Here is a 12,391-nt window from a genome sequence, read left to right as displayed (position 1 = left end):
TGAGATCGATTAATCGAAGAATCGATTTTTCGAGCAGAAAATATCGATTTTTTAAATCGATATGAAGTACTGTGTCGATTCACTGAATCGATATATCACCCTTGAAAATCGACATTCGATTTTTTCTGTTTTGGTATAAACCATACAATTATTTGCATTTAGTTGAATGTGCCTGAATTATAAGAGTGCTGCCGGTTAAAGAGTTAACTACTCATAAACTCGCGAGATGGCTGTATGTTTAGTATCCTTTAGTCGCCTCTCTTTAATAAAAAAATTTGACTTTATGTATTTATAATCTGTGACGATTGATATTGCATTATTCATTTGTCGTTTAATGAATACTGTTATTAGCGTAATATAAGTATTTTCATGATTGATTTTCACCAGATTTTCATGTAGTGTTTGTTGCGAAATAATTACTTTTAAATATTTACTTACCTACTCTCAATTAGTTAATTGAGAGTAGGTAAGTAAATAAGTAAAGCGCTTCTTATTTTTTACTTTGACGCTATTATTTTCAGTTTGTTCTGTTAGTTGTGATTATCATTTAAATTTACTTTTACACAGGAATAATCAGCATTGAAATAACTAATAAGTAATATGTGGAATTCTTATTGATGGAAGTGTTCATACTTCATTCACGATTACTTTATGTCCAATTATCTATTTAACGTCAAAGCATCAAATTATTCATCTTGTTTACAGAAAAAATAGTAAAGCTCCCATTATCATTTTAAAAATAAACTATCGCTTTTACTCTAATTTTATTTTAATCAAGTAATCGCCAGGCTAGGGATGGCGATTCTTTCCGAAAAATATCAATTTTTAAAGCAATTCGTATCTTAATTAATCGATTCACATTTGGTGCTATTTTTATATAAAGGTTACTTTTTTATAAAATGTTAAATTATTCTTTCATATAAAATATTCTTTTAAATTCATTAAGAAATTATGCTAACTAATCCTAATAGGATTTTGAATATTACTCGAAACTAGTGACTAATTACTTAAAATATCATTGTTTATCAAGTTTAATACATATAATAAATGAGGAATAAATATATTTTTTCAGCATGTCGGGTAGAAGTAATTTATGAAATCATTTTATTAAAAAAGACTTCGGAGGCACATGCAAATATTGTCACCAGGACGTAAAAACTAAGGGACCCTTGGAAACGCAAACTTGAAAAAAAGATCGATTTTTTAAGAATCGATTTTGTAGGCCTCGATTTTTTCGTGAATCGATTCATTAGACTACGATTCGAATCGATTTAAAAATCGATCTTTTTCGTAAAGAATCGCCATCCCTACATCTGACGATATAGACTGTCAAGTATAAGTTGGCGTACCAGTGGCGGCGCCTCCTACAACCCTCTGTGTTGCCACTTTTTTGTTTAGTTTGGATTGATGGATATTCTTAGATATTACATTAAAGGTAAATAAAAAACTTAATAACAAAAAATTATTTTTTATAGTAATTGGTCTGTTAGAGGAATTATTCCTTCCATGAATTCTTCAGAGTCATCTGTGTCAGAAGAATCTGAAGATTCAAATCAATTAAAAATGGTTCCATTACTGTTTCAAGGCGGTTGTCTGTTATACGATAATTATTTTCAACATTTATAACGTGATTACAGTGTTTCTGCCATTCTTCAGCAGTTACTTTGGAAAATGCACTATGGATTCTCTGTTCCATGTTTTCAGAGAGGCCAGTAACATTTGTGTCTGCAAATATTCTTTTGAACGAACTCCAAATTAATTCGATTGCATTAAAGTCACAATGATAAGGCGGAAGTCTTACAGCCTTATGACCATGTTTTAATCAATTAAGTAGACATTCTCCTGATTGATTGTTTTTATAATTTCATACAATTCTGCTTTTTTCATGGTTTCCAAGTATGAAAGATTGTTTTTTTTAATGAAATCTTGCATCTCTTGTTTCTTACTGTTCATTGTCACGCGTTTATTTATATAGGTCCTTGAGCTGCTTGATTAGGGACTTCAGTTCTCGCTGTAAAATTACTTTCCATGATTTTTCCCTCTGAAACTATACGGTTCACGGTTCTTTCAGAAACACCTTAAATAAAACAAAAAATATTTTAAGTTATCCATCAATCACATTTACTTTCAAAAGCAATTATTATTTTTCCCTAAATTTGGGGATATAAATATCACTTTTAACTGGCAATACTTTACCTGTCAAATGTTGAAATGGAATAATCGGCCCATTGTTACGTTTCTCCTCTTCACAAAAACGTTTTTCAGCTAGAATAGTTTCTCTAGCTGCACTCCGCACTACTTTTGACATGTTTCGTAATAATTTTTACACTTTAAAACACAAATTATTAGCACCGACACACGTGAGACTACCAAGCTGTTAGAACTGTCAACACAACTGTCAAAATTAGTACCTTTTTCTGCCACACGCCAACTTACACATGACAACCTGTAGCACTTTTTATTATAATTAATTGTTTGCGTTTGATGTTGACGGGTTAACTTGACATGGAATTGACAAACCAAGTCATGTTGTTGAATATCTGTGTCGGTGCGTGTGAAAAGTGCTGCCTAAATTTATAAAATTTATTATATATATTAAAGTTACACTTGTTTTGCCTTGTCATTGCGACTTCAGAAAATGATAGGTAAAAAAAATCCTTTCTATGGAAAGATTTGTGATTTTGACAGGACGAGAACGCAAGAAATTCCTACACAACTGATACTGAGGATAGTAACTGTAGTATGTCAGGCATTAAACCTTTAACGCCCGAACCCAATAATTAAACCATAATCTCAGATTGAAAAGAGACAGACCGTGACAGTCGATCGATCTCCTATCTGCATTCCAATAACCAAACCCTACGAAGACAATCCATTTTTGGCGACGGATAGAATGCAATCTCTCTTTACACTCTTCAAATTATAATAAAATTGTCTATGTTTAAAACATATAAAAATTTTGTTAATATTTGGATTGAGATGTCTATATCAGATAGTCGAAAATGGATTGACCTAATAAATAATGGGTCTATGTAATAAATAATATCGCCCAACGTAAGTGACCATAATTTTTGTGAATTATTGATCTCGTAATTCAAACTCGAAACGCAGAAACAAATACACTTATGAACGTATATTAACATTCAATACCAGTTCGTAAGTCAAAGGGGTAGAACGGGCAGGAAGAACTGGCACAAAACTCTCCGCCACACTTTTTAATCGCTAAGTTTTGAAATCTTAAATATTCGTCAAATTTTAAAAATATTATTAATTTACGTTTAACGAGAGCTTTTAATTTATTAAGTGATAATTCTCTACTTTCGCTTGAAAGTTTGTTGTAATATAATTTTCATATAAGGAGTGGTCTGTCTTCTGGAGCGTGGTTTGTCCTACGCTGAGGAAGTTCTGTTTTGAGAAGTATACTGGTGATAGTTTATATTTATTCGTATATACTTACTACAAGTTTTCAAGAATCTATTCTGTACTGACTCCTTGTGGAAACATAACAAATACCGCGAACAGCCCGCTTCTGCAGCACAAAAATGGATTGAACCTCTGCAGCAGCACCATATAATAGTAAACCGTACCACATTACACTGTGTAAATAGCTATGATACATAATTATCCGAAAGAGTTTCTATGCGGGGCTCCCTCTGGAGTTAATTATTATAATTGTTATGCTTAGAAATCCAACAAAGATTAGTTCACTGGTCTTAATTATCAGGTTACCAATATCTCGCTTTACGCTAGTAATTATAAATCTTATCTAAACCTTTTATTTTATTCTCACTAAGCAGAATGTTATTTACATTAAACCAGTTAACTATATGAGAGAAATAATTGGTAACATCGTCCAATAACGTCCAAATACCTATTCACTTTAAATATAGGTGATGTGTCATCAACAAACAATAATCTTATGAACTCTGTTGACGAATGGGAGGTTGTTTATGTAAGCCGGAAATAAGAAAGACACGAGAATCAAGCCTTCAGGGACGCCGATTGATATATAGATATATCCCATTGGGATTAGAAAATATACGTTCAATATCACGTTACTTCGATAATTTGGGCTGGTTTCTATGCTATAGTTCTTGTTCTTATACTTAGTCTGTGGTTCGAGTGCACTGTGTAGTGTGTATACTGACAATGACATTAACTTTATATATCAAATCTTAATTTCATAATTAATAATTAATATATATTAGGCAAATTAATACCAAGCACAATACGAAAAATTGTGTATATAATTTGTTAAATTGTAATATTATATTAAAATCAAATATACCGCTATCATAATGAATAGAGACAAAAGAGAACCTGAATATCCAGTAGAATTAGAATCGCAATTTATTTTACGTTTACCCGAAGAACCAGCGAAAATACTTCGAGAAGTTCTTAAGTCTGGAGAAAATCTCAAAAATCGACTAACCATACAAGTTGATAATGACGTGAGAAGCGGCGAGGTAAGGTTTGATCATTGGCTTATGCATGCTAAAATCCTTGATTTACCCACTATCATAGAATCGATGAAAACCATTGACAATAAAAGCTTTTACAAAACAGCAGATATATGTCAAATTATGATATGTAAAGAAGAAGGAGATGCCTTTGAAGAAGAGTCTCCATCTAAAACTAAGAAGAAAGATCCTTATAAAGTTGACAAAAAATTTTTGTATCCTCATGGTGTAACTCCACCTACCAAAAATGTTAGAAAACGGCGTTTTAGAAAAACTTTGAAAAAGAAGTATGTAGAGGCACCAGAAATAGAAAAAGAGGTAAAGCGATTGCTTCGGGCAGACAATGAAGCTGTAAGTGTTACATGGGAAATAATTAAGGAAGATGATGATCATCCAAAACATGAGACAGCTCCTAAACCCAAAGAACGTAAAAAAGCAGCTGTCAAAAAGGAACCTAATCCTAAACAGGAGCCATCAAATGTTGTGGACATCTTTGGTGGTGCTGTAAGCGATAGTGATCCAGAGGAAGATACTATGAATATGGAACTAGAAAGAATGTCTCCATATAGCCATATGTCAGACAATACAATGCTCAGTATGGATCAAAAGTCATTTACAACAGATTTCAAACCACAAACATTAAAGCAAAGTGAGCCAGCTCAAATGGAGTACTTTGAGGAAGATTCACGTGATCGGGATAACATGACTATTCGAATTGAACAGCTAAAAGCTGAGTTAGATGAACTTAAACAAAGAAGACAGAGAACACAGAATGAAATAGCTGGAATGGAAAACCAGGCTCTTAGACAACGGTTCCAAGAAACACTTCATACACTTAATCAAGACATAATGTATAAAGAAATGGAATATCAGGGACTAATAACTTTGCAGACATCTGAGGATATTTGAAAGTTTTCAGACTAGTAAGTGACTTTTGGCATAAAAAAAGTGTTTTACACATCTATAGGTCTCATCTATCCTTAAATTTAGTCAAATCAGTTCAGTAGCTGAACCAAGAAAGACTGTAATATAATTAGGTATTCACAGTTTTTAGGTTAGAAATAATATGTACAATTAATTAGTTTTTAGTACTTATACTTTATGGTGTAATTAATAATAACTTAATTTGCAGTTTAATAAAATTGTTTAAAAGATATTATGTTTTTTATAAATCATATTTGTAGGAATTCCAAAATAAAGTCCTCTTTTTACGGTAGTTAAAATATATTTAACAAAGAACATTAGGCTGAACACAAAAAATATATTTTTTAAATAGCAACATAATACAATAAAGCCAAAGTAAATGTCGCCAGTCCCTTAGCCCGATAAACAAATTACTTCTTTTCTTTTAAGAGTCCTATTTCTGTAAGTAATATATATTTTTACTATTAAAGGTATCAACAATGACTGTACCAATCTAAAGTTTTCTAGGAGCTATGACTAACCCAAGGTAATAACTATTATGATAACATTGAAATAAATATTGTGGCTAGCCATTATGTTGCATAGGTTCTATGACTAATGTGCAATAATGCACTTAATGGCTGATAGTATAGCAATCTGAGGTCACGTTTCTAGGTATTCTGAGTCAAGCTAGATGAATCCTAGGTTTCCTGATCACTGACGCCTTGGGTTGGTACAAATGAAATTTTTATTTTTATGTAAAACATCGAAACAGTTTAATATTGTTTTCGTTTTTGTTTCAAATATATTTTAAGTAGGTAGGTAATTGATTAATCTTTCAATAAAATGTTTAATGTTTAAAGAACTTTATTTCTCATTACAAAAAAAAAATTACATGAGAAACTTAATATTAATATGTATATACGAGCGAGATACACGTCGCCATTTGCCGTCTTAATTTTAGTCAACAGTGTAGAGTGAACATGCATCTTTACTGCCTTTTTGAATTTGTCAGACATATCAATATTGCGAATTTTAGATGGTAACTTCTTCAGATAATTTGTACGCGGCTTCGGCAAGATAAGCAAACTCGCTCGACGAGTTAAACTTAAAAATCTTTCATTTCTAAGTATAATTTGATAAATTATCAATGATTATAAATATCAATATTAATTACAGGTAGGACAGACTAGGTATAGTCTTCAAAACGATTTCAAAAAGAAACATGATTTTCTGATGATTTTTAAACGTTACATTTCTTTATTCTCTACGCAGACGCGTACCAGCAGTTTGTTCTAATATAATAACGAACATCTGTTCAAAGTTCGGAAAAACTTTTGCTCAACATTGATGAAACAGAGACTTGGAATTTTAAATTTCATTCAATCTGTAATAAAATTAGGGTTTAGATCTAGCCTGAAATTGCTTTAAATGAACAAGTAATGTTGTCGTTTAGTTGTTTTAATTTAATAAGCATTTGTAAATAGAAAAAAAAAGTAAGTTACAAGTTTGGGTAAACTGTTATTAAGAGCATTTTTGTATAAAATAGAGCTTGCAATTGGGCCTTTTTTTGATTTACGAATATTTACCATTAACTAATAATGAGCTTATATGTAGTTCATTTAAAATTATTCTCATGTCATTTTTCCTAGATTCCTGATAGAATGCATTTTTATTAGTAATATTATTTAGGCAAACGTGTTTCCAATTTTTTGAAACCGTATACATTTTAATTGAAAGTAAAGATACTCTTTATTTAAAATAGATGTTATGAAGATATTGGCATAGAATGGAAAGTTAATTAAAAATTATTTAGGGCACTTTCAATTACTTATGAATTCAATAAACGCTCAATATTCTGAAAGTTAATATCCGGTTCTTGCTAAGAATGATAATATTTTTTTTACTTGATACGACTAAGTCGCTTGAAAATAATATACCTATATCACGAAACCATTAAACATTGCGTTAATTACGGATAAAACGTCTTTGCAATTTTTAACGTTAATGCAATCATCTGCCATTTCAGGTATTTTTGAACCGTAATAAGTTAGGTGCCTTCAAGAGCCACTTCTTTAAAGGCCGACAACACATATGCGATGCAGGTAGTGTATGGGCGGTAAGCACTTATCTCTTACTGACCCCTGCTCGTATGTCCCATGTCTCAAAAAAAATGTACGCGTATTTTTCGATTGCACCGAGTTCACGGATGAAAGTGCAGTGGCTTCTAGTATCCAAAAACGTTTCTCATGATAACGTCTACTAAAGATTAGTCATTGGACGTTAACAATTAAAAATATTATTGGATTAGCTGCTAATGTACTTAATTTTAGAAGATTTTTTTTAATTTAGTGGCACTAGTCGAATAGAAATAAAGCGAGTGTGTTTTCTCATAAGTACAGCCGTAGAAAATATATGGCTGAAGAATCCTTTGGTTTTATATACATTGATAATGGTTATTTAAAATAAAAAAACAAAATCAAAGTATTATGTATAGCTTTTTTAGGTTTGAAACTCCAGCACTTCACTGCCATTCAAAAGAAGTATATATAAATATATCCTTTTCACAAACCTAGTATGAACCACACTATCTCATTAAATTTAAATAAAACCGCGTTACAATAGCATTGATATTTTACAAAAGTCGCTCCACTTCTGTTTTCAAGAGTAAAGGGGCTTGGAGTTTGGTTCGTGAGCTGTTGCCGAGTGTTGCCGAATGCCGATAGCACACGATACTGTACGAAGGGACGAAGAAAGTTTTGCTTCGGGGTTGCCAGTAAAAAAAAATTATTAAGTTTGCATCACTATATCCAATTTCTTCCATTTATGTAATTTATAATATATAATGACAGATGATTGTTTCGCTGGTATGTTCTTTTTTACTAAGGACACGATGATGTGTTACTATATAGGAAAATACCCTGTGATGTGATTTTGCATTTATGTGATTTACATCTACAAATAAATATATATTTAGAGTAATTATGTCGAAATTTGTCTCTTTATTTCGCTACACCATAAAAACATAGTAAAGTTAAGCCAAATGTTTAAAAAAATAAAAGTAAAAACCTTTAGTGTAAAACAAAATTCAGTAGTGTGGCAACATTGTTCAACTTTTACGTCAGTTTATCGGTAACGTTCGCGGTAGGTGTTCGTGCTGTTTGTCATCAACCCAAACTACTTTTACGTGTCCGTTTAAAAACCGGTTTGAAAGTGCTCCGAGGTGTGGCACCGCATTCAACCGTAAAATACTGTTTTCAAAGTTGAAAACTTAGTGAAAAAGTGCTTTAGTGAGTCATTGCCGGCCGAATAACGTTTTTATCAGGTAATCTTTTATTTCTTTGTTATCATTTATCGAGGTTTTTGGTTAGTTGTCCTAGAATACGTATACTTTCTAAGGACACGTTAATCTTTTTGCAAACATTATGTATCCACGCGTGGCTTTTATAAAATATTGATACAGAGAAACCTTTACCTATCAGGTAATGATTAGTTAGGGGCTAGGGCCAATTAAGTGCCTACCCACACGGATTCTAAATTCAAAAAAATATAGAAATAAGTTTAATTATTACATAATAACATAAAATATTTGTTATTTATAAAATATGTCATCCAATTTGTATGACCGATTTTTTATAAATGTTATAAATAATAAAAATGGTATAACATCATCTTGACTTGTGAGAAATTTGTTTTTATTTTGTAAATGAACTAATTGTTTATTTTAATTTACTCTTTCAGTGATACCATTTAAAATAAGCACAGGATATTTTGGTTCAACAATTTAAAATGAAAGTTAGCATGTGTTTCTTTTTCCCAGTCTTAATATAATTTGTTGCGTTTTATTGGCATGCAAACATATATAATTATAATTATTAAACATTCCTATAGACTATGGTTTGATGGACTTTGTGTAATGTTTTTATACTTAAGTTTCTAAACTTTTAATATTTAATCCTTTTACGGGTTCGTACAATCTATCAAAACTTCTGATATAAAGAATGGAATTATTATCCAATATTTAGAAGAGTTCTATATAAGAAGAATATATTTGTATATCATTAAAGAAATGGATAACAACGTTTACATCAATTAAAGTCTAAAAACATAAAAGAATATCGTAGAATATTAATCTACGTGCCATAGGCTTCGTTTCAAAGTAGAAAACAGGTTTTAAGTTGTGCAAATTTAAAATTATATATATTAAACGGTTTCCATGCCTAAAATTATTGCCTAATATATATAACTAGTTTTTAATTAATGTGTTAGAAGTTGAATGTAGAAAAACTTTAAATTACATAGTTTTAATTACCAGTCAAAACCGTTTAGAACAACATACCGGTTATATTGAACAAAATCAAAGATCCTTGCTGAATTCTATTGTTAAAGGTTCTTAATAACAACGTTATCGACTGTTACGACTATTGGTTTTTACAAGCAACAGATTTTGACTGCAATTAATTTTTTACACTAAAACCATGTTTCTAAAAATCCTGTGTTATGTGTTATATTAACAATTTAAGAAATATAGTTTATGAATACAAAATTTTGTACATAACGTATATGACTTGACCGGGGCTCGTTATTATCTGGCTTCGCGTTGATATGACGAATAATATGGAATGCTCGTGATCAGAATAATTATGTGTGACTCACGATATTTGCAATTTACGAATAACGGACTGTTAATACAGATGTTTAGGTAGGTATAAAGAGAGCTTGCTGAGAAGGATATGCTTTTAACTTTTGCTATGTGAGGAGGTATGCATAATAGGGAAATCTTTGCGAAAAGATTTGAAGGGGATAGAATGCGATAGAAATAAAATGCGTGGTAGTAACCCGACTTGGTGTCATTCGGTATTGCTCTCCTGGCTCTGTTGAACAAAAAACTCAATGAAAAAGTAATTCCTATTGATGTGATTAGCTTGCTTAATTGAGAAACCCCTGTTAGTGCCAGTACGTACTTGTTTTTTTATATTATAAAGTTTTCAAAAGGCTGCAACTTTACATGAATCTAAAATCTTGCCAATTCAATAATTATGGCTACTAAGTAATAGTATGTTGACTGAGACTTTTAGGCGAGCAAAAATAGTTTTATAATACACAAACTCCTTCAATAAATGAAAGAATGAACTGTAAATGCTGCACGATGCAATCCTATGATTGTCTTTGATGCTTTTCCTAAGCCGTAGCAAAGGCTTGGAAACAAAACTTTAGTGGGTTAACTTTGGTTCCTTTTACATTGCTTTTAGAAGAGAATGTATTACTTTGAGTCATCAGTATTACGTAACAACAAAAGCTTTTAACAAACTCTGGTTCTTAATTGTATAGAAATTAAGTAATTACTTGAAAATGGTTCGTTCCGAGTATTTTTATTTGTTATCCAAACCTTTAATTCACTGTAAATGAATGTCTATATATGAATAGATTTTAAAGTTTTTCAGCTTATAATGGTTTATTGTTATATTAGGATTGTGAAGGATGCATTGTATTCTTTTCTACATGGTTTTAGCTAGGACCGACAATCAATGCGTGCTGCTGATCAATCAAACAAACCACAACACATTACAAATTAACTAATGTAACCTACTTATTTTTTTTATGTATGATTACGTATTTTATGGTAACGAAGTGTAAATAAATAAATAAAATTCTAAAAAGACACGAATGTAAATCATAAAAGATTACCGAAGCTTTTCCCATTAAGGTAATGCAATCTTATAGCTGGCAACATCGTAATATGACCAAAATGTAAGCGTAAAACATCTTTGAACTTAATGGTAACGCAAAACATAAAATTTGGTTAATTGCGCTGTAACGGACCGACCTACATTACAACTTTGTAATACTTTCGTGGTTACTTAGATGTTTCAAATCGAGTTCAGTTAAAAGCGAATTCTTTGTTGCAATCTGTTGTTCGCTTTTAACGTATCTCAAGGCATAATCAAACGACTATTAAAGAGAAAACTTCTTATATTAAACATTATTTAGTTTTTAGATCTTGAATTTCGGGCGACGGGAGATAATCAAGAATTTAAGCGTAATTTTTCTCTTATTATATTTCGTTTAGTCCAAATTAAATATCTTAGTCACAGGGTTAATAATATATAAAAATAACGGTAAAAGAATGAACAATTAATTTTTAATGGAGATTCCTGATATTTTAGTGAATTGAAAGCAATTTATTGATACGCTTCGGTTTCGTTTTCCATTCTCACCCCTCTGACTGTTTTTTAGTAACGGATCTAATGATTCACGGGAATAATGTGGTATTGCTTTGTGTAAATTTGCTAAAACATCTTCATTAATGAAAATATATAGATAAAATAATGCCATCGAGAGCTTCGAACTTGCTGAAATTAAATAACTTAAATGTCGATATATACAAAATTTAACAAGGATCACAAAATATACATGATTTTTTGTCTAACTTTGGTTAGGGAATTGCCAGTGTTTTTACTGAACGTCCGCATTGCAGTCACAGAATAAATATTAACTATTTGCACAGACTTAAAAACATTCCACCTCCTTTAATACGCTACTACGCATACTCTATGTTGTGCACTGTCATTCCTTAATTATCTGTTAAGTATCTAGTTTTCGCTATTGTTTTATCTGCTATTTGAATTCTTGGGACAAAGAAAAGTTCCTGTCCATAACTTGTAATAAATCTATAATATACGATTAAGTTTCGTAAGCATTTAAGGTTAATTTAAAGTTAAAAATAATAATAATCGTATTTTAGGTTTTTGTATATTTAAAAATTAATAATAAAGTCGTTTGATTACTTATCCACTGCAATGCTTACCTACTAACAGAGTAATATGTTGTATTGAAAAAAATATTATTGTGACTTAAAATTACTACTTGATCAGTGTATGCTTAGTGTCTTCAGCGTGTGACTGTCATTCCTGAGGTTCGATCCCCGGCTGTGCACCAATAGACTGTCTATGCGCATTTAAGATTCGCTCGAACGGTGAAGGAAAACATCCTCATGATGTTGATACAGAAATTTGAGGTCCAGACCA

General features: G+C 31.1%; 2 protein-coding genes across 8 annotated transcripts in view; both read left to right on the top strand.

Annotated features, from left to right (window-relative positions):
- Positions 1 to 4,189: 4,189 nt before the first annotated feature.
- On the top strand, positions 4,190 to 5,610 carry LOC111000462 (transcription initiation factor TFIID subunit 7). Its single transcript, XM_022269907.2, has one exon. The coding sequence runs from the start codon at positions 4,299 to 4,301 to the stop codon at positions 5,367 to 5,369; it is 1,071 nt and encodes a 356-aa protein (XP_022125599.1). The 5' UTR covers positions 4,190 to 4,298; the 3' UTR covers positions 5,370 to 5,610.
- Positions 5,611 to 8,493: 2,883 nt separating this feature from the next.
- LOC111000451 (fasciclin-3) overlaps positions 8,494 to 12,391 on the top strand; it is a 78,941-nt gene continuing 75,043 nt past the window's right edge. For all 7 annotated transcript variants that reach the window (XM_022269888.2, XM_022269887.2, XM_045631271.1 and 4 more), the window contains exon 1: positions 8,494 to 8,688. The gene's annotated coding sequence lies outside the window, so the exon portion shown is untranslated. The remainder of the gene's footprint in view (positions 8,689 to 12,391) is intronic.

Source organism: Pieris rapae, chromosome 15, assembly GCF_905147795.1.
Source record: "Pieris rapae chromosome 15, ilPieRapa1.1, whole genome shotgun sequence".
NCBI classification, from domain to species: domain Eukaryota; kingdom Metazoa; phylum Arthropoda; class Insecta; order Lepidoptera; family Pieridae; genus Pieris; species Pieris rapae.
The sequence above is the reverse complement of the archived record's forward strand: the minus strand, read 5'-3'. Positions and strand labels throughout refer to the sequence as shown.